This window comes from Charadrius vociferus, unplaced genomic scaffold (genome assembly GCF_000708025.1).
Source record: "Charadrius vociferus isolate BGI_N301 unplaced genomic scaffold, ASM70802v2 scaffold7, whole genome shotgun sequence".
NCBI classification, from domain to species: domain Eukaryota; kingdom Metazoa; phylum Chordata; class Aves; order Charadriiformes; family Charadriidae; genus Charadrius; species Charadrius vociferus.
This window is the reverse complement of record NW_009649308.1, coordinates 6,349,486-6,372,838: the sequence shown is the minus strand read 5'-3', so window position 1 is coordinate 6,372,838 and position 23,353 is coordinate 6,349,486. Positions and strand designations below refer to the sequence as shown.

General features: G+C 38.0%; 1 protein-coding gene across 1 annotated transcript in view; it reads left to right on the top strand.

Moving 5' to 3' along the window:
- Positions 1-23,353, top strand: part of TENM1 (teneurin transmembrane protein 1) — a 246,047-nt gene that overhangs the window by 23,066 nt on the left and 199,628 nt on the right. Inside the window, exon 2 of the mRNA XM_009889346.1 lies at positions 6,180-6,440. Coding sequence (XP_009887648.1) covers positions 6,180-6,440 — 261 coding nt within the window. The remainder of the gene's footprint in view (positions 1-6,179; positions 6,441-23,353) is intronic.

Genomic DNA, 23,353 nt, shown 5'->3' with positions numbered 1-23,353 from the left:
TTTAATAGTAATTAAAATAAAAATTAATATCTGAGAACTCCAGAAGCATTTTTAAAAATAGGTTCAATCTGCTTTTGCCCTCGTTCTTTAAGTTGGAAGAATTAATCTGAAGAAGGGACTAGAAAGATATTTGCCGTGAGGCATGGGTTGGAACCTCATCCTCGGGTTCCTCTGGGGAAGGACCTGAGGAATAAATTTTCTTTCTTTCTCATAAATTTCACAAGCCAAAGAGTTTCCTGAAAGTGCAGCCTCCTTTTCTAATCCCTTAGCTGCCTAATCTGCAAATTTCATGAAACTCCTTAGTGTTGTAGTAGACTCTGATTCTTCTTTTATTCCTCCTTTATTTGTTATTACTGTTATTTTTAACTTTCTAGCATCTCTGGTGGTAACTGGAGATTACTTTAAGAAAATAAACTACATAGATACAGTAAAAGAAAACATATAATACAATGCATTTGATATATAAACATAAAAATTAAAATGGTATCTTTTATGTGCAGCTTATTTATGTGTAACACGTATATCAATTTTTTATTAAAATAAAGGCAGCTGAGAATGTGTTTTGGGCTGTGATAATAGTGTAATTGGTGATAAACATGAGATTTCTAAAGCAAATTAATAGTCAGTGTAATGTGTTTTTGCAAATTAATTGAGTTTTGGCTTCTTCCTCAATGATTTTCATATGAATGGTTACTGAAGTTTAATGTCTTTGAATTATATTGTCCTAGGAATGATGTGGCACGTTCTCAACATGGAAACAAGTGAGAACTTAGACTAAATGAAATGTGAACACACAAAGACATTGACAAAGTTATCTAGCAGGTTGTGTTACATGAATGACTTTATGAAGTAGCTTAAGATCTCTGCCCATTTAATTCTCAAGTCTAGTGTACAGCCAGTAAACCATGGTCCTCAGGTGAGTAATGAGAAATTTTAAGGGCCGTTGAACACACTGAATTTAGCAGAGTGCTCAATAGCCCTCAAAATTTCTCATTTAGGAGGGTGCATATGTATTGCTTCCAAAAGTGAATGTGAACTTCACTTTCCCCACTTGGTTTACATTTCTTCCTCCCTTCTTCCCTCCCTCCCCTTCTTTCTCTGAGTCTCTTATGCATAAATATCTGGTCTGCCTTCCTACTCATTTTGAAACACATACAATACACTTGCTGGTTAAACCATTGGCGTAAATTCAGAGTGTGAAAAAACATACGTAAAATCGCGGTGTAACACTAGAAAATCCCAAACCCTACACCAACATCAAAGCCGTGTGGTTGGGGTGGTTTTTCCCCTGCATTCCCGTTATCACTCCTTCAGATACCAGCTCGGTAACTAACGTAACTGTGACACTATTCAGGTTACTGTCTATTATTTGCCTTTCTGGAATTCCTTCCGTTATTGTTCAGGATCTTTCCATCAGATCTGCTCCCCAGACTCTGGCATTCCCAGTATTCTCAAATAATCTCCAGTGTGAAAGAGGAAGGAGACCGGCCCAAAATCATTACCATGGCTTTAAAATTCCAAGACACTGATATTTTCTCCTTGCCTTTGAGCTACTTAGGCGCCATTATAGTTTTACACCTGCAGAGATAGAGCAATTTGTACCTTCTCATCTAGAGAACTGATTTTGTGTGTGTTTGGGCAGGGAGCATCCTCATAGTAAGAACCACCTCGTACCAAGAATCAAAGATAAAATACATTTGCAAATCTATGACATCTAAAGAGACTTTTAAAATATGTTACTCAGAATTGCTTAATCTTACGATAGGGTTCATAAAAAGCACGCAATAGCAACTTGCCAAACTATTCCAGTTTATAAATAATTTCTGTTTTCCTGTAAGCTCTTTCTCTAGTTGAACAGATAGGTGCATTAAGTAATTTAAGTATTACTTGTCACTCTGTTATTAATACAAAATAACATTTTTCCATAAGGGAATAGGAAAATTGGAAAGGAAGGCTCTTTATGCTCATCTCTGTTTATATACTAGTTCTGTGGTTCTCTTTTATCTACTTTGTTTGAACAGTCTTCTCTTTATTTTACATATTTATGTATTGAAATAAATATTTATGTACTTTCCCAGTTAGTTGTTAGTTGAAAGTAGCAAATCTTGGCAAATGTCAACAGTGTGGAAATTCCACGAGTCCTGCAGGCCCACTAGGTCTGTAGAAATACCAAGTTGAAGAGCAGGACCTCCATGGGTCCTTTCACTTGGGTAATTTTTTAATTTTTTTTTTGCCTGTGTCGGGAGAACTAGAGAGTTGCAGAAAGAGTAGCTGGCACACAGTTATTCCTGGCTATGCAAAGGGCAATTAAACAATTAAAGAGTCCTGAAGGTGCACTGGGATAAATGTTTTATATACGCATGAAAATCCTAACTGTAGGTTGTTAACTGAACCGGTGACCACATTGGTGCTGTAGTAAAGAAATAGTTGGTGAGTGTGTGTGGAGTTTTCAGTAGCTCTGTGTTGGTGCCCAGAGCCGGGGCAGGGTTGGAGCTGGCTGCCCGGGCACCTGCCTAATCCTCCCCTCAACCTTAAATAGCAAGGGCGCCGCTGGCCAGTGCAGTCAGACTTCTCTTTAACTGCTCATCTCTGAAGAGATTGGTTGTTTTTTCAGGAAAATTAAGTTGCTAAAAGGTAGAAAGAAAGGGATCTGTTAATTGAAATGCTGATTTATTTTTTTAACGCACCCAGCTGTCTTTGCTTTTCTTAATCATTAGATACTTTACGTTTCTTTATACGTTACTTTTAGTAAGAAGAAATTAATATCAAGGAAGGATAAAATACTTGTATTTTTAACAGCTGTGCTGCAGTAGGCTCCACAAGGCCCAGAGGTGAAAATGCTATCATGATCTTCTGTATACATTCATTACTGCAACCTTTTTTTCTCTGTCCACAGTTCATGCAAAAACTTGAATTTCATATTAATGTTGCCTCACTTCTCTTGTGACTGTATCTTGTTGGTAAGACTAAATCTATCATAAATCAACACTTGAACTTTATCTCCTTGTGGAAATATATAGTATTTTAGGTAACAAGGTTAGATATGCAGACTAAAAGCAGCCACTTTTGGCATTCTAAGTGCTTTTCAGAAAATGCATCCTGTGGGAGTTAAAATACTACAAAGGCTTGTATACTTAAGAAATAGACTATTAAGGCAATATATTGTGTTAAACTTCAGTCGAATATGAGTTATAGTATAAAAAAGTCTCTTTCTTTTGCTCCATCGAAAATAAATTAGCTCAAATATTGAATATGTTAGCTTCTAAATTTTGAATTAACTTACAGACTGAAGGGTAAATTTTGTGCTTCTTAAACATGTGTAATCTAATTAGCATTTGTGAGATTTACTGGGATGAATTTTCCCCTTGGCGTACGCAATTGCGTACAGGGAGACCACGGGCTGCAGGCTGCCAGGGGCAGACATCTGCCCAGAGTGGACATCCGTGTAGAGAAGTGCCTGCATCCTTGCTCCCTGAGGACCTGGCAGCAGCTGACACGACTCATGAAGTTATGAGAAGTTCCTCAGCTGGTGAAAACAAGTACAAATCTGCTTTGAAGGGGAAGGGGGTTCAGAAGATGCTTCTTGAGATCACAAGGTGTAATGTAATTGACAGAGACATACTCTAAGAACCCTATGTGGCTGTGATTGACAGAAATCCAACTTAAGAATAATACTGCTTTTTGAGATAATTTAATTTAAAAAAAAAAAAAAAGTTGTGGGGCAGTTTCATTGGAGGTTATTTCTTCAGTGTAGGCCTCGGTCAAAATTGAGACCAGTATTAAGGCTAATGAAATTTGCAGATTAGGCAGCTAAGGGATCACAAAAGGAGGTTACACTGTCAGGAAACTCTTTGACTTGTGAAATTTATGAGAAAGAAAGAAACTCTTTATTCCTCAGGTCCTTCCCCAGAGGAGCTCAGAGGATGAGGTTCCAACCCGTGCCTCATGGCAAATATCTTTCTTCATCCTGTTGGCTCTCTTATTTCATGAGGAAAGAATTAAGTGTGTTTTTCACTATAAATTTTTCTTGATGTACATCAATAAAATATCCCCCTTTGGAAGTACCTTCTCATTAGCGCTTATGAGAAGCACTAAAGACTTGCTGGTGTCTTTAGGTACAACTGTCCAAATGTATGAGCCTAATTTACTTTCCTTGATTTTTATATGGTTTTAGCAGCTAAATCTTAATTTTCTTTGATAATATACTTCTTTAAATGCCAGTATACATTTATTCCTCTTTTTTATGTCATCTGCTAAAGCATATGTTAACCATCATAAATTTTTGATGGAGTGGGCAGTCAGGACTATACCCCTGCATGCGACGAGCTAGCTCATTGCTAGCAAGATTTGGCCTTCCCCTTTCTTTCAGAGCACAGGCGCAGTATGCGGAGTGAAGCTCCTGTCATCTTTTTTATAGTAGCTCAGCTCAGTTAAGCAGAACTTTCAATCAGATGTTTCACAAGAAGGCATTGGCTCACCTCTTCGTTACTGAAAAATGTTTGGTGAAATAGTGGCATCCACAGCCTCCATTTAAATGAACAATGCAGTCCTTCCAGGGTGGCGTGGGATCAGCCTGCTTAGATGGTTCCGTCTGTGTTTCATTGGTACTAAGCTCTGGGGTAGTCATCTGGGACTGTTGCTGGCTTTTTAATTCTTGGTTTATGTATAAGTCCTTTTTGAATTTGATATATATATTTTGTGTAAAGGTGGTTTTATTCATTTAGTGCTGTCAAAAAGAAAGTAAAGGTTAGGAGTGTAATGCAGCTGTGATGGTTCGGTGTCCAACTTCAGTATCTGCAGTCTTCGTGCCATACAAAGATTGGTCCGTGCTGTCTAATTAAGACAAGTAGAGCTTGTTTCTTGTGGATATAATACATAATACTACAACTGAGACCTTCATGAATGTGATGGCAAAGGAAAGATATAGAGAGACAGATGGCTTAAAAATTGAGCCACCTCAGCATATTCTAGTTTAGTGTTTGGTTTGTGGATTTTGGTCGATACTTTCAAGAAAATACCAGGGCTTTCTGTTTTTTCGGAGAGTGGGCTTAAAGTAAGAACCATTCCTCTCACTGGCTGGTAAGTGGATTAGTTTGGCAAATTAAAGCTTTAGTTAGGATGACAGTAGAAGAGAATATTTGTCCTCAGTCTCTTTCAATGACTCTTGTCTCTAATGTTTCTTTCTAGAAATTGAAAGAATACTGTATGCATGTTTGATATTGTATTTGGTCTCTCAAGATGGCATCCCAGGTCTGATGTTCAATTAGGGAGTGCAGTTCTGTAATCTTTATTTAATTAGAACTCCTTGTCTTACTCCTTGGGAGTTGCATTTGTAATTGGATTCTCACAAGTGAGAATATGCAGAGGCTACCTCAAAGGGAAGTTGTAATTTGCTGATGTGTGTTACTTACCTGTAGTTCTTCGAGAATGTTTCCTCTGCATATTCACATTATGGGTCCTGTCCACCTTCTGTTTGTCCTCGGATATCTACTGCCCTACAGTTGCGGTGTTTAGTAAGAATAACTGAAGTATTGAGCACTGTACAACTCTTTAAAATCTCTGATCACTTGCTGTCATGAGATGGCACTTGTACAGTCCCAGTAGTCACTGCTCTTCTAGGAAGTTCCTGTAGGTCACCAGCACTGGAGAACCAAGACCCACTGGTGTGAATATGCAAGGACAGCACTCTCAAAGAGCAAGCCAATGGTAAGTTCCCTTTCTTTGTCTTCTATGGTTAACCAAATCTTTCAAATGATATTTTGTAAATTCCCTCTTTGCAAATTTGCTACACTTTCCCTATGATAAAAACACACTGAGATTAGTTTTAGAGCTGTTGCCTTTCTGGCAAAAAAGCCCGTGTAAGTATCTGTGTTTGTAAGTACTCCCTTCAGGTGTAAACTGATGTACCGCTATCAGCATGTGGGTGTGTACACATATTTGAGCTATAATATATTTCTATCAGACAAAAGGCACAATTACAGTGCAGTATTATATATTTTACAGACTTGCACTCTTTTAGTTGTATTATAGTAGATTACATAGCAGGGTGAGTCACTGACCAAAAAAAGTCTTCTAATAGTATTAACAATGTTAATTCTCAAAAGAGATCCTTCAAAGGAAAATCAAAGGTATATTTCTTTTCACTGCTAAATTTTTTTCTGAACTTTTGTTTTTTCCAGAGATGGAATTCTGTGAGACTCCCCATATTCTGTGCTCTGGCTATCAAACAGATTTACACGGTGTAGCTGAGCACAGTTACCCGCTAGAGGTGGGCTCAGATGTGGATACTGAAACAGAAGGTGGTGCGTCCCCGGATCATGCCCTGAGGATGTGGATGAGGGGGATGAAATCGGAACACAGCTCCTGCTTGTCAAGCCGGGCAAACTCAGCATTGTCCCTCACTGACACTGACCATGAAAGGAAGTCTGATGGGGAGAATGGTAATAAAGAAATGCATCTAATGTACTGAATAGAAGTAGTAATTTATTTGAAGCTTTCTACTTCTCTTTTTCTTTTCCTTTTTTCTTTCTTTTCTTTTTTTTTTTGTTTTCTTTCTTTTTCCCCCTTCCTTCTTAGGTCTCTGTATTATATGAAGGTGTGAAAGGGTTGTTTGGTACGTGCATTGTATTTATAGTGCAGATGGAAAATAAGACAAAAACCGAAACAAAGTTTTTGTTAAAATGTCATTCTTTTAGAGAGTAATTACATGCCCATTTTCTCCAGTTTTATGTCATAGGACATTTATCATTTGAGTTTAGTGGCCTATGAATTAGGTTCGAAAATAAATCTATATATGTACATTTATATCTCATTTTGTGTAGAATTGATCCTGCATGTGCTGGATTCTGGGCGTAGCATTAAGACTCTACTGCCAGGTGACTTCAGAAAGACAACCTGGAATCCTAAATGCTCTCTTCAGCTGTAATTTCAGGCTACGCCTGAAGACATGCCTTTATCAGTAGGACAGGTTGAACAGGTCTTTGTCATATCTCATTCCTCTATTTCTCTGCATATGCAGGGTGGATTTCTGGGTTAGGTTTTTTGGGGTGGGGGTTATTTTTGCTTTTCTTTGGGTTTTTTAAATATTTTTCTCCTTCGGAATCTTTTTGCTTATTTGCTTTTCTTATGTTTTAGTGTGTCGTAGAAGGCGAAAATGTGTGTTTAATTAAGTAACAGGGCGAATTAGTAAGTTTTATCTCTGCATCAAAATTGGTGAAAATCTGCTATAAATGTTTCCTTAAAAAGTACAGTAAGTAAACAAATTTATCATGCTTAAGATCAACAAGCTTAGCTCATATTTTAATTTCTGTGTTTAATAGCTACACGTTATGGCAGGTCAAAATGTAGTTAAATATGTATTTTTAACTGGATAAGAGATAGGGGAACCAGTGAAAGTGGCAGACTGGAACTTCAGTGTTGACAGGGATATATTTTAGTAGATCTATAGTCATAAGATGAAAGAGAGTTCAGTCATGAATGTCACTTCTATAGTTATGTGTTTTGAATTTGTCAAATACGAAGCTGGTAATTTAATTATAATTTCATTTGCATGTTTGTCAGTACCAGTGATGCTGTCCAATATAGGTTCAAAGACATTAGATTATCTGCATGAGTTTAAAAAAAAAAAGACGTTTCAGTGCACTGCTCATTTTTTATTAGATACTCCCTTGAGGATTAAGTATTCTGCACTATCCCGTTGTATCACGTTGCTAGAATCAGTTCATTTTCAGATGCCACCCCATTTGCGCGATGATGGATGGACGGCTGCCTTCTCTCTTCCAGCTTCTGCCACGTTCTCTGGGGGATCCATCCTCTGTAAAGTGCTGTTGCATAGGGGTTTTTTTGTTTGGCGTTGGAGGGTTTTTGGCGTGTTTTTCAAGGACATTTGGTTTTAGGTGGTGGCTGAAGGAATTTAATCTGGTCTGCCTGGAATTGGCTGGCCCTTAACTATGAAAATAGTTTAAAGGGAATGGTACCTGAGAAAGGAATGTGCATACTTGTATTGTTCAAACTAAGAAATACAGTTATGTTTTAGGTGCTGGGAAGTCGATTTATTTAGAGAGATTAAGCATATAACCAAGTTATGTATTTCAGCGTGGAATGCAGTGGTGCCCCTTGGGTATTCATGAAGTTTTGCTAGTCATACAAGTTGCACTAAGTAAGTCATCTTGCTATAGATGAAAATTATTGTAGGTAGTAAAGGAAATGCTTTCGTGGCCTTCATCGTCCCACGTTGCAGGAACCATGGGTTAAGTGTCGTTAAGATAGAGACATGTAATCATTGTGTTTCACCAACAAAGAATGGAGTGGTTTCTTCTAAAAGTTTGTCACAGAGAATGATTTTAATCGATTTAAACTCAATTACTGCATTCTCTAGACTAGAGCGGAGTAGACCTTTTGCATGTGGCTTTCATATTTGGTTCTTTGTAAGCTTTATAACAAATTTAGGTACTGCAATACAAATTTTAGCTGAATAGTTAGAAGAGGAAAGTGAGGGCAAGAATAAGTCGGAATAGAGAGAAACTGAGAGCACCAACTCATTCGAACTCTTTTGTTGCCTCCAGGCAGGGTTGAGAGAGCAGGTATCAGTGCTTCCTGTGGCATTGCATCCCTATAATAATTACAGTCTTGAAAGTTAATGTGGATAAATTTGAAGACAATGATTGTTCGAGCTATATTTGTTTTATATTATCTAGTACTTCACAGGTAAGTTCATAGTCAAGATTCCCAATCCAGAGAGCAGCGTGTTTTCCATCTGGATTGGCACTCAGTAACAAAGCACTCTTTAAATACAGAAGTTCATAAATCTCTACTTAAATGAAGTAATAGATGGCACATTTTTCTGTTTCTATGCAGTCATTTGTGCCAGAGGCTTTATCAGAGAGCCACAAGTGTTGCATTTATCTTTCTCAGTCCCTGCCTTGGAAGCAGACTTCCTTTGTGCCAGCCAGTAACTTCTGTGGTGCAAAAATGGGTGAGCGCATAAGATCAGTTGCTGGAAGTCCATGAAATGCTAGTTTCCGTGGTACTGTCTAATTGCTGTAAAAATAGGTATTTAGAAATTTTGGCTTTTGAAGGCTTGAGCCGATGGCATGGGAACACAGCTATTTGTAACTGGAATAAACTTAATGAGGAAGAGAGTTGTTGCATTGTTTGAGAAAACTAATTGCTATTATTGTCTGTATTTTGAAAAGTTCAGTTCGTTTTTGTTGTTGGGGTTGTTTTTTCTTCCTCTATGAGCACAATTCTGCTACAAATGCAGCTTCTGTTGTGGTGACATTAGGATGACAAAGTGCGTAGACCCTGGTAGACCTGCTTTCAGGACATTTTTTTGCTTTACATTGGTCTGAAGCAAATATACTTTTGCAAATTTTATTCTGTTTAGATATTCCTTGAATTTCTTACATTCATTCAAAGCTCTAGCAGGAGGTTCCCTGGCAAAGAATATATCCTTCACTATGTATTCTGAGTAGCCCAATTTGAGAATTTATTTGAGGGTTATTTTCCTTCATAGACACACCAACTCTGATAATCACTGTTTAAACATACTCCGGTTGTTTTGGCAGCATTGAACAGATTGCGTGAAACACCAACATTCCCACTTAAATTAGTGTTGTCAATGTTAATGGCAACTAATAATAGCCTATTAGTGCACAAACTGCCTTCAGCTTTGCCTGAGGCTAAGCAAAATATATATTAACTGCAAGTAATGAATGACCAGTTTCTTGGGGATCATTGCTTATCTCTGGTATGGTATAAATAGCCCTATTTAAACAAGAACAGTGTTACTCTAAAATATGTGAATGTAAATTTCAGGCAGAAGCACTACAAAATAACAATATCAAAAATAGTTACTTTGTTCCATTGAAGAAGACTGCATTTACCCTCAATTCACTGAAACAATGGTATCTGTCATTGCAGCATATCAGAACATCTGCCAGATTACTGAGCTGGCAATTTTATTTATTTCTTTGTTTCTGGACTAAAGCCGTGGTCCAGGAGAGGATACAACCCTGATCTACAAAAAGGGCGATCTTCAGACATGTATGTAAAACTTCGTCACGTGACAGGCATCTCCATCCCACACTATCTAGTGTCCTAACAAGGAGACTACACTCTATTTTGTATCCATACACTCTTCCCTATTAAATTGTTCCTGCACTTCTTATGTTTTGCTTTATGGGATGTCTGTGCAGCTGTGAGGTGATGAATTTCACCTCAAATGCATTCATGTCATGCCATAATCCATTTCTGAGCCACATTTGACTAGTTTGCACAACCATCAACTCTTCTACTTGTAGCTCCTACACCTCAGCTGAGAGCTAGTACGGAACTTGAGCCATTTCTACAATAACACAGCTTTTAACCAGTTTTAGGTTGTCAAGTTGTTTAGAAGTACTTTAAAGGCTGGCTTGCTTGGCTTACTCCTGACGTGTACTTCCATGCTTTTATGCAATTAGTTACTTTTTCTCTACTAAGTAATGAGGACCAGTAGCAGATCCCTGGATTCTCAGTGCTGGATGAGTGTACTGTGAAGTGCGCACTCAGTCTTGGAGCCAGATTCATGTTCAGTTCCTTTGGCTGCGTTATTTTATGCCAACTCACAACAGCTACTTCGAGATTTGTAGGCAAGAAATTAGGGTGTTAGTACAGGCTGAAATACCACTAGACTGCTCATGGAATGCAGCTTTAGAGTGCTTGAGAACTGGCATGGGGATTTTTTTATTTAATAACATATTTGTCTTTTTAAAAACAAAGCAAGAGGTGAAAAAAAAACAGCTGTGAAAAAATACAGTTGTTTCCTTTTTCCCACAGAAATTATTAGGAAACTTCTTTAATAATACCTTTAATAACGTACAGGATCAGATTCTATTTGAACAATAATTTTAATAATATCAGTACTTTTAAACAGCAGACCGCAAAGAGAGAATAATAATATTAGCCATATATTAATAAGTGGATGTAATAGAGGAATCAGTAGGTTACAGATCAAAGCTGAGTTTAATGACATAGAAACATGTAAGATTAATCTTGTGTAATTCACTGAAGTATTTGTTTTATACCCTGGGAGCAGTGGTCCATTTAACAGAGCTTTTGACTCTCCCTAAATCTCTGGGGTTTTTTTTCACTTTGATTGCTGGGCAGATGGGTGAGTTTGGGCAAGTCACCTCAGCTCTTTGCACTTCAGATTCAGTATCATAACAGTATCTGTTGAAGGGATAAAGATGCTTAATTAGTAAAAGAAATACTGGAATTGCTGATGCTGTATGAGAAACGCCACTCTGTGAATGCTGTCGTTATTCAAACATGGGGAGGATTTAGCTGAGGACAAGGTTCTGATTTAATTTATGGTGTGTGTCAATAGACCTACTGTGAATTCACACCTGTTTAAATTAGGCTTGAATTTGGCTCTTCATAAAAGTCTTGTGTTTAATGCAAGAAAGGGAGAGCATTGGGATTAATGTTGCTGTTATTTACTGTTATTTTATAAACAAGCCAGGCATTAAGCTGATCTCTGGCTTTCTCATTTCTCCGGGAAATTATTACCAACAGCTCCATTATAATAACAATACATGCTCTGAGAAGAAGTATGCAAGTGACTGACTCTCTATGCAGGATTGTGTTTGTAATAATGATTGCTGTATCTGAAGTTATTTCCATATCTTGTCACTCTCTATTTACAATGGTGCAATTAAGAAAATTAGTTACTAATTTGCACATAGAGCAGTTAGGTCAAATGTGTGTAAGTAGCCTTGAAAATATGAAGGTAAACATCAATCTTTATTCCCATTTCATCTGTGCCATTTAGTATTTTTCTCTTCATTCCTAGTGTGCTTTACTTTGCCTTTCTGTTGTGGCACAGATTGCATTCGTCTTTGTCCAGTCCTGTCTGGTGGATGGTTTTAGTCACCAAATAGACTAAGGCAACCTCATCTCTTAAAGAAAATGCAAAACCCCTGTGGTGAAATTCCTCCAACTTCAGGAGTTTACTATAGCTTGTCAGATATTTGAGATATGATACTCTCAGATATTTGACAGAAAAGGGCCATTAATATTCCCTTAATAAAAGACTTCTTTTGCTTCTGTTGTGATTTTTTCACCTCTAGCGTTTAGGCGGTATTTATGTGTGTTACTTCTGCTGTTTCAAAGAAGCCTCCTCAGTGTCAAAGGAAGCGCATGAATCTCTGCAGTGCCATTGCAGTGCCTTTGGGGGAGCATTGGAGCACCCATTGACATGGGAACTGCTCTGCTGGTGTTGTTAAGAGTGTAAGATGCTTTTGATGACCCTCAGGGTGGTTCCGCTGGAAACGGTACTGTCTCAAAGGAAGCATGTAAGTCACATGAATTGCTTTGGATAGGTGTGAGATGCTTCTGTAAGCACTGTAAGGTCACCTCAGTTGTAATACCATGATCAGTATCTTGCATTGCCCCTGGTATTTAAACCGTTTATGAAATTGCTAATATATAGAAATTCAGCTAATGTTGAGTTGTTGTTTGTCAATATTGCGGGAAAAATTCTGCCTTTTAAAATTACTATCTTCATTACTTTTCTGACTAACAGGGGCATTGCATCTGCATATCTGCTATTTTAATCTTTACAGTTTTCATATGGTGTATTAAAATCAGTACATAATGTTAAAACATTCCCTTTCTTGTGTTTCTCTTTTAAGTACAACAAACACTAATTTAAAGACAAATATCAAACGGTATTTAATATTTTACATGAAAGATAATGAAACAGTATTTAAAATATAGCAGAAATATTTTTTGTATTCCATAATCCAAATTACCTTTACCCACAGCATAGAAAAAAGTGTCTGTGCATTTGCACAAGGTTGGGTAATATTTTTAGCCCTACAGTTTTGTTTTCTTTCATGGGTAGCTAAAAGAGGGGAGGGAGGGAGGGAAGCTTAAGGAGAACAGTCAGGTCTAATTTTTATCCCAGAAATGAGTAACTTGGCATTACAGCTCAAAAAAAATCATTTGCCTTTCCTCCCCTGTGTCATGCAGAAATGGTAGTGGATGTGGCCTAAGGAGCCTGTAGCAATATAAATCATTTCTCCTTCTTTCTTTTAAATCTTTTTGACTTTCTCAGATGGAAATGAGTATGCAGCAAAAGTATTTCCACAAGTATTTTACAGTGCAAAAGGATGTTGCAGTGCTGCTGCAGTTGTTGGGAACTTGGTTTATCTAGGCTGCCACGGGGGGAAGAGATGAGATGGGATGGATAGGCAGCGAAGGGCCTGCCTTCCCTCAGAGTGCTGCAGTGCAAAAGTGTGAGGATTATCTGACTCTTCATTTCAGCAATCTTTGTGAGACTAGGGGGACGCTGAACTAAATACTTCTTCTGTTGTTAAACATTTACCATGAATTCTACATGAGGACATCTCTGGACTAGGCTGTTGCTGAGAACACTTCCATTCTGAACAAGCAACATGTCTATCCTGATTTTTTTTTACGTTGGTGTATTATTAAGTTTATAATACGTTTTATTTCTCATCTCTTTTGGTTAAAATTTAAAATGTATTAGAAGATCAGAAATCTGCTTTACAGAAACAACCTGCAGTTATATTTTATATGTATATCCTTTGGAATAAATGAATAAACTATGTATTTTAGTTTAATGTTGGTTTAGTTTAATACTTATATTGAAATATAAGCAATTCCCACTTATATGTCTTAAGATGTAAGTGTTCCTGACAGTTGGCACCTGGTTTTCATCAAAGTTTGCGATATTCTGCTGAAAGCTGCCAGTGGAACATTAGTGCAAAATAAGGCTAACAGAAAAACTTGTGAACTCTGATCGTAGAAGATTATAGGTAAGGCTACTAGATAAATAAGATCAAATTACTCTAATTTGCTTCCTTATACCCTCAGCCAGCATAGTCTTAAATACAAAGATATCTAGAGCTTTTTTCTTCCTCTAGCAAAATGCTTTTCAGTTATTCCAAACTGTATTACTGTAAGTGAGATAAAAAGAAGGAATTTAGCAAATGAGTACAGGATTGGCAGAAAAGTGGAAAATACTGACAAATTATCCTTTTAGGGTCTAGCAAGGTTTAATCTAAATATCATTTCTTCTTGACAGTATGAAATCTTCTAAGAATGTATTGTCGAACTACCATGGATGACAAAAGATTGCTCATTCTTCCTCTTCAGCCTTTTTTTCATTTTTACCCATTTAATTCCTTGTGTATTAAATTACATGAGAAAGTCTTATCTTCCATTTTCAAATTTGTTAGTATTTCATTTCCTCTTGGGCTTAGGAGTAAGATGAAGATCAGCATAAATTTGTATTATTCAGTTACAAACATTAGCATATCCTCATCTTACAAATGGGGGAAGTATTGATAGTAGCAAAGAGCTTTGCTTGGACCATCTAGAAGAAACAGAAAATGGAGAAAGTGGCTGCTTCCCATGGGTGCAGCCTTCATAGTCTTCTAAGGCTGAAAGCCAAACCAAACATATCAGACTATTTCTTATTTCTGCAATAGAAAATAGGATAGGAATGGGAAGTTGTATAAGAAATTACAGTTCATTTGTACAGAGTAATGCAGGTTTGAATACTGCTTGTTTCAACTCACTTTCATATACAGGTCTTAGGAAATGAAATGCAGTATTTTAGATATTAATTTTGTTTTGTTTAATCTACCTAGCTCTACACCCTGACTTTATATTTTGTAACATGAGCATAAGAGGAATCGTGTATAATTAGCTCTTCTAGAATACAGGTCTAGAAGTACTGAATAATTCCTGCAGGCTGCTTCCTCTCCCTACCAGCTGTTTTTGAGTAATATTTTAATTAGATTCACATATTCTGATGACTAATTATATTGCTGGTGTTGTTTCTTTATCTTAAGTTTCTACTCCAGATGATTTGCAATGTAGATTTTGTAGAGTGCTTCACAACGCTGACTTTCAATTGAGCAGCACGTGTCAGCATCTGATCATAAGTCGTTCGCCACGAGATGTGTTGGCAGTACAGAGGAGGAGCCCTTTGGGCAGCAGAAACCAAAGGTTGTGAAGTGACTATGTTCCTTTGCCATGGGTGTTATCCAGAAAAGGAGCTGGGGAAAGCCAGTGAGCTGGGGGTTCCTTTATTCCATGAAACCACACTTCCTAAAAGACACGTATGTGGGAGGAAATGCCTGGAAGTGAGGATAGCTTAGGACGTCAGGTTGGGGTTGTTCAGCTCTATTGCTAGAAACCTTGCTAAAAACTATCAAAAGCGTGTAAGAAACCCAGGGGACAAAAGTTAAGGGTACTTTTAAACTGTATATAGTATTTATTATGGTTCATAGCACTCCTCCCTCCCCACCTCATCGGTTTTGTCCATTAGAGGGATTTTATATCTTCTCTGACATCATTAGAAATGTAATCAAGACAGCATGGTGCACTGAAACTAAAGAAGGAAGAAGCATCAGTATTTTAACTACAGGCAAGTTAAGAGAGAAATGTTTATATCTATTAAATGTCCTTCTATCCCCAAATGATATGCATGTTAAACAAGTGTGAACACATGAATATCAATGATTTTGACTTTCTGTGACTCCAGCTACTAGACTTTCTCCCTGTTTTTCTTTCTCTGAAGATGCCATATAGTTTTAGCATTGGTTATGCTAATAAATACTGCAGAGTACAACTCCAGTTTGATGCAGCCAATGTTGTCTTATCTTGGGGGCATATTTGTGGAACAGTTGAATGTTACTGATGAACTGTTAATTTTCTGTTGGCTTTTGAATCCAGTCATTGTAATGAGCGTTGCCAAATGTTGCTTTGGGCGTGTTTACATTAATGTAGTAAGCATGTCACTTGCTTTGAAGCTGAAATTAATTCACATTTGTAAATGAGCTTGGAATATTTTGTGGTGATTTATTCTTGTCTTTTCCAAAATATTGTAACATTTACTATCAATCAAATACCATGGCCAAGGAAGAGTCAAAATTATATTTCCTGTGGGAATGGCTGAAGCCGTTTCTTTAATGAACCTGATGTTAAAGAGAGAGTTTCTGTGTGGTGTGGTGGGTTTGCCTGTAGGATCTTCACCCTATTGTCACTCCATTTAGCTAGAACTCACCGGCGGGTTGTTTAGTGTTCGTAACTGTATTAAGTGGCTCTCTCCTACGCTCTCAAACAATACCTTTGTCTTACAGAAAGATAGCAAGCAAAAAGGGGTCTTCGTGCCACCAACACACCCCAGGTTTTCCATGATTAGTCAGTGGAGCAAAACCCATTTAATTAAAAGGGTATTATTCACATCTTTCAATGTCGCTTTTAAACTGTAAATGCAATATGAGTTTCCCTCTCTGCCTACAATTATTTTTGTGTAAATGTAAAATATAAACTAATACATGCACTTTTATGTGTACCAAAGCCATGCTAAGTGTTGTTTACGCTTAAGTGCCCTTCTCATTGCTTTGTCCAACAGCGATTTCAATTGCCATTTTTGGTTTGAGGACATGATATTTGATTAACTTTTCTCCAAACAGTGCTTTTGAGACAGCAAACTTTCATGCTAAGCTCTTTTAGAGCAAGTCTTTTACTGTTTGTAAAGTGGCAGAATGATAATGCATGCTTTGAATTTAAGTTTTTCTGCATAATTTGGTATAAACATACTTTCTCACTGTGCAACTGGAGGTATCTGATGTAGTTTACTTGAATTGAATCTTATTTGATTTGAATCTGCTTGAACTGTTGACGTCGGGATCCCATAACAGCACTGCTTGCTAGTTGTGCATCGCCGCGGCATCTGATGAGTGGTGCAGTATTTACAGCTCAGCACTAGAGACTTCTCATTTGTTTTCTTTGTGACAAAACAATTTATGGATGCTTGCATCTTTTGATTACCACAAAAATCTTAGCAGCAGAATGTACCTGAATAACAGCTACTGTTGCAGGTTCTCAAACTCTTTCATAAGATAGTGGTGTATTTTGTGATTTCTTCTAGCTGGTGGTCTGCATGAGCCAGATCTTACTGATTGCAATACGGCTGCATTTTGGGGGGGGCTATGGATTGCATTCTGTCATCCGTTGTCAAAAAGGTTTTTTTAGGTTATGATGATGATCACAGGTAGGGCTGGAACTCTTACTCTAAAGGGATAAAGCTCCCAATGAAGGGAAAATCTCCACATTTATTTTTATGTACTTGAGAATTTTTCTCAAGAGACTAATAAAAAGTTCCCAGAATATTACATAATTTCCTTTTATAAGGAAGGTGATTGTGAGGAAGTCTCATTTGTAGTGACGGAAACTGCTTTTGAAAGGTCGAGATAGAGGTAGTGAGCATGGTGGTGGTTTCCTTCCTGGTATAGTTATAAAAATCTTGGTTGAGGACTGGCCAGAGGTCATGGCTTGCTAAGTAAAAGGAGTTACATTTTCTTTGTCGTAGCTCATTCAAGTTAGTTCAGCATAAATGAAAAGCCATGTTTATGTACGGCTTTGCAACCTGGATTTCCCTTTCAGGGAATGGGGCAACAATATAGTCAACTTATTCAGGTCTTAATATGCTGTCTTGACTCTCAAGATATCTTTTTGTCTCAGTAGCCTGAATGTGACTAAAAGAACCCTATAGTGGCGTAGTGAGAGAGGAGCTGGAAGCTGCTGTACTGAGGAAGATGCCACCCTCGGCTGTGGGCGGTGTGTGTTTGCTCAGGCAGAGAGTTCGGAGTTAGCTGTTGGTGTTCTGCCAAGCCCCTGCTGGCTTCTGGGGGCTTCTCGGTGCCACGGGCGTAAGGGATGCTGCAGTCCTGAGAAATCTGCCTACTTTGATAAGAAGAGAATGTGAGAGCTCATCTGTGGCACAGATGCAGGAGGAAGCCTTTGCATCCCACCTCACCCCGGCCCCGGTTTAGCATCAAACCGCTTAAGGGTTTTGTGCCTTTTTCAAAAATCCTCAGCCCTTCCCTCTCCCGGCTCAGAAATTGGAAGAACACAGCTGTTCTGCCCTGTTGCTTCAATAAAGGGAGGTCTTCTCTCCCGTTTTGTGCAAGTTAGTGGGCCAGCGAGTGCTGGTGAGCGTTGGTGAAGGTGGGCACGGTGGCTGCAGTCTGCCAGGGCTTTGCTGCCAACGGCGATACAGCCCCAGCGGTTTTCTTCCAGAGCCTCTGCAATTATTCACCTTTTAGAATTGCAGTTCTTCCTTTCTAACAAGGGGCGCTGCCCAAATGCTTTTTTGTGATGTGCTCAATGTGTCTACAACTATCTTTTATGGCTTTGCCCGTGGGGAAAAAATATAATTGAGTCATTCTTCCTCAAGCCTGCGTGGCTGTGTGTTCAGTCAGTCCAGTGTTCATCTCGACATTCCTATTGATGGTTGCATTGATTATTTTTCTTCTAGCCTGTGATTCTGCCTCCATTCTAGCTTTTTAATTTTTATAGTTCACTTCCTTTTGAACAGCAAATTCAGCTGTGTTTGGTTGTGTGCATATTTTGTTAGAAATATCATCTCCTGAATACGGATTTCTCCATAGTAGCTAATAACCTACAGTACTTGAAAGCTCCTTTTTCCTTTTATAACCTATCTTTTCCAATACATTTTCTGATTACTGCACTACAGTTCGATTTTTATTGGATCATTTTAGAGCATAATAATTCATTTCTGATCCCTAGTACCTCTTGTCCATGTCTGAAGTGGTCCACATTATTTCAGTCACTCATTTTTGTTTACGTCTTTTCTCTGAAGACAGTCTTGTGCGTTTTGTCTCAAAATATCTTTCTGGCTGGCATCACCATTTTAGTCTTGTGATATCCAATTTCCTTTTAATACAACATCAAATAGAAAGCATTTTCTGTACTTTACCAGCCAACTATAGCTGAATTTTTTGAGCTTTCCTGTAGGTATCGTATAAATTGGTTGGTGGCTAATAATGGCAAAAACCCTAAATCATTAAAGAGCTGGAAAATAACACCAAAAAAAATAGTAGAAAGATTATTTTATACTGAATGCATTTTTAAACAATACTACAGCTGTTCATACAAAAACATATGGAATTACTTTAGAATTTAAATAATATTTATTAATGTTAAATAAAGAGCCATAATAAGTAAACAGTCTAAATCAATTGGGTTTCTGCGTAAATCTTTGTAGAATTTTGTTCATTTGTTGCTTCTGTAACAGATTAGAAAGAATGATTACCTACCTTCTGTTTGGGGAAAAAAAAAAAAAGAGAAAAAAGCACACATTCCTTCACATTGCAGAAAGCTATGTCAAAGCCTGCAGTTTCAGTAGGTTTCTCTCTCAGGCTCAGTAGGAACTCTTAAGATACTGAATCGTGGTCAACTTTATGGCAAGAAGCCTGTGTTAAGAGAAATGGCAGTGAGTTGCCATTTTCAAATGGTTTCAGATTATTTCCTTCCAAAACTTTAGGTTTGTGCAGTCGTGAAACAAAATACAATTCCTGGCTGTGAAGTGATGTAAATTGGTCGAGGCTGCAGACAGCTGGCACAGCTCAGGTTGTAGGTCCCCACCTGGGGAAATTTGCACTGGGAGTCAGACCGCAGAAACAGGCATAACCTGCAGCCAGCTTGGAAGCAGCAAGGAAAGTGGAGATGTTTGGCCGTTAGCTTTGCCAACTCAGATCATGTTTTGATGATAGTCTTTGACCGAAGTTCTCTGCGTCACCAAAAACCCCAAGTCTCCTGCACTGCTCTCCCTGTCATTACTGCCCTTTCAGTATGTAATGATGTAATTTGCAGTTTTGTATGCCAGTGGGAAAAAAACAGTAGTCGAGAACTCTTTGAAGTGTAGTTGTGTAGTTCAGGTGTTCAGCATAGCTGCAAAAACACATGGTAGGAGCTTCCCATCCTGCTGATTTCCCTCCTTCCTGCCATAATGTTCTGCGGTTGCTTGCCTCTCTTAACATCTCCCTATGTCCTCTGAGGACATCAACACATCTCTGTCATGATGTCGATGAAGTCTTTGATAATACTCTGAGTTTGAATCCTAGATATGTTATCAGTGTGCTGGTAAAGCTGAAAAACCCAGCTAACTCAAGAAGTGGAAACATGAAGTGTTAAATTAGTTTTAAAACATCTGTATAATTTTCTGAAACAAGTGTTCCTGGAGAATTAGAGGACCTGCTAATACTCCTGTGATGCAGAGAGAGATCTTTCGAAGTGTACGTCAACCTCCTTGTGCATCGCCTTCTAGGCTGCAAGTTTGGGGTCGGCTGCATTGCCTATTCTGGTAGGTGTCAAATACACACTTGCTCTGTCTCGATACAGCGGCTACGTGCAGCAGCATAAACAGTTTGAGTCTTGGGAGCATTTATATAGCTCATAAATGTGAGTGGTTGCACTGAAATCAATCGCTACGCAAATTAAAAAGGTAAGCAGGTGTAAAGCGTGGAATTTGTTTATCTCAGTTGATAAATTTGCTGTTGGTTTTAGCTTGACTTGCACAACTGATACATCAAAATTTCAATTAATTGGAAAAGTGTTTCAAAGTTCCTCAGATTAGAGAATTCCTCCTCTTATTTTCATGTATTGATCCATGTACAAATACAAGAAAAGAAAACATCCCAAAAAGCAGCTGACTGGGCAGTCGAGCGTTTGCTCCCATTCATATGAATGATAATGGTATTTGGAGGAATTCTTCCACGGGCTTCCATCAAGCAGCTTGTGTTGGTAATTTCAGATTTGAACCCTTCTTTGGATGCTTCCAGTGAGCCACCAGAGCAGGAAGAAGATAAGTAGTTGCCTAGAAATTCCCCACTACAAGTAGGTCTTTCTTACAGGCCCACTGTGTTTGGATGATTTAATTACTTCTAAAAATAGTTTCTCCATGTTTGTTTTAGAGACAGCAATCTGAAAACAGATGACAAATATTTTAATGTATTTGTTTTTCTGATCGGTCATTTTATTTCCTTAAGTATAGCAGAACCAAGAACTAACCCTCTACTAATCTAACGTGATTGAGTTGAAATGCCTGCCAGATTCAATGGCATTTCATAACTCCACATCTTTGAATGAATTTCTTGACTTTTCTCTTGAATGCAGCTTATTTCTACTAGTATGAGGGCACCCAGGGGGTTAGTTAGAGACATGCTTCTGGCATGCTTCTGGTTCACCTCAGTTGTGAGATAAGCTGATGACTGTAACTGAAATTTTTAGTCATCCTAGAAGAGAAATAGAGAAGAAGTAGAAAGCCCAGTTTCACTGAGTGGTTGTTTCAGAGGCTGAAACATGACAGATTGTAGTGATGAGAAAGACGTAGTTATTCCCATTCTGCTGGGTGAAATTTAAAATGTTTGGAAATACTCTGGTTGTGCTCATAACACTGGATTGGCTCTTCTTTATAGGTTGTGTGGTATTACTTTGAAATGCTTACCTATGTTCAGTATAGACCATGACGTTCATCAGTTAATGGAATAGTAGGAAAAAAACAAAAAATAGTCCTAATCAGAATAAGACACTGTCACAGAAACAGGTCACAAGCAAAGGTTTTAGTTAACTGTGTTAACCTGATCACTGGGTAGTTTTTAATCTCTTAAACAGAGCTTCCAGGCAGTGATTTTTATTATTTGTATTACAAGAATGCTAATAGATTCTCATCAAAATTAAGGCTTATTTTACTTCACATTACACAGATATGGTTAAAAGATGAGCCAGTCCTCTGAAGAACCCAAATGGTATACATATATTGATTATTTTATCTCTGTTATCTTTCACGGGTTCATTCTGAGCCTTATATAATATGCGTAAAGCTCTTTGATACAGAATTTTATTAACTGTGAAGAGCTTCATTATTATCCTTATCTGTTATTAAGATGGTATGGGGTCAGAATTTGCACAAATGTTTAGTTTCTGCATAAGAAAGCTTTTATTGTGTCAAGGATAATTGTTTTTTATATTTTTAATTTATTGAAACCTTTGTTTCCCACTAGCCTAAAAGTTGTAACAGTTGAAATAGGGAAGTGGAGCAGCCCATTAAAAGTGGCACTTCCTCCCTTTATTGCTGTTGTCTATGTTTAGAAACCTTAATTACCCAGTATAGTTAAATATATTGTTTTTAATTTTTAAATGATAGATAATATAGATCTTGATCAGAATATTAACATTTAGCTGGTCGCCTCTAATATCTGAAGCGTGGGGGCTGGGGGGAGCGTAGCACGCCACAGTATCCGTGTTAGAGACATGAAGATCTTTATGCGAAATTGCAGTGAACGATGTCAGAAATGTGCTTATCTGATATTTAAGCTGCAGACATTAAAAACATCATTGCTGACAGAGAAGTCAATACAGAACACTTCAAAGATCCACAAAGATACATAGGAAACCAAACGAGACTCTGTGCGGGGGATAGTAACCAAATATAAAATATTTAATAGGAACTACTTTGGAAAGCAGTAATGCTGAAAGGGACCTTAAGGGCCAGTAAACGAGATAAATGGAGCCAACAAGTCAAACGCTACTTTGGGCTGCTGGGTACATGCATCTTGTCAAGGATCTGTGAAATATAGCAGATGTCACTGAGGCTTCTCTGACGAGTCAGTTCTGGGCATTTCAACACCAGGGATGTATAAAATTGAAGAGACTCTCAGGGGAGTGCAAAATGCGATTATGTCTTTGGGACTTGTTATTCAAGGAAATATTTTTTTTAAAGGTCTGAATTCATAGAGAATGTCTGAGTTGTCACTCAACTCTGAAACAAGTATGGGGGACAGGGAGGGAAGAGCTCTGAAGGTATATAGAGTTCCAGGTGTGTCCCTCAGACCACAGTGTAGAATATACAGCAGAATATATCTGCTAGCAGATGTAGACCCAGCAGTGTTGGTTCAGGAGCTCTAATTGTCAGTCCGAGAAAATTAAATATGAAATCAAAGACAGTTTTAAAACAGCGTAGTTATTCAACATGGGAATAATTTGCCAAGGGACAGTAAGTCGTTGGTTCTTGGAGCCCTTAGGGTCTGAGTGTTTTTCAAAACATGCTTGAGCTGAGCTGTGCATCATGAGGGTTAATGTCACTGGTTAAAACTGCACTTCTGATCGTGGAGGTGGTCAGACTGGATGGGTGCATGGGTCTTTCTTTGCTTCATAATCTGTAAAGCTATTATGTTTTTACTGACTGTTAAATTTTTCAAAATACAAAGTACAGTTTTCGAGTAGTGTGCAGCAATACATGAAGTGGTAGAGGCATTGTGGCTGCAGTTGTTTAAAACCAGCCGACATAATTGAGTATATACTGTAGAGGACGTGACAGGCATGTGATTCATTGATTGCAGATCTTCATCAGTTTGTAGTCGAAGGAAATAACCTAATAGATCTTTCCATCTCCGACTTGTGTGATGCTGTCTATAGTTCTAGCAGCTGCCCTAAACATTTGGCAACTGGCCCAAGCCCAGAAATTAACACC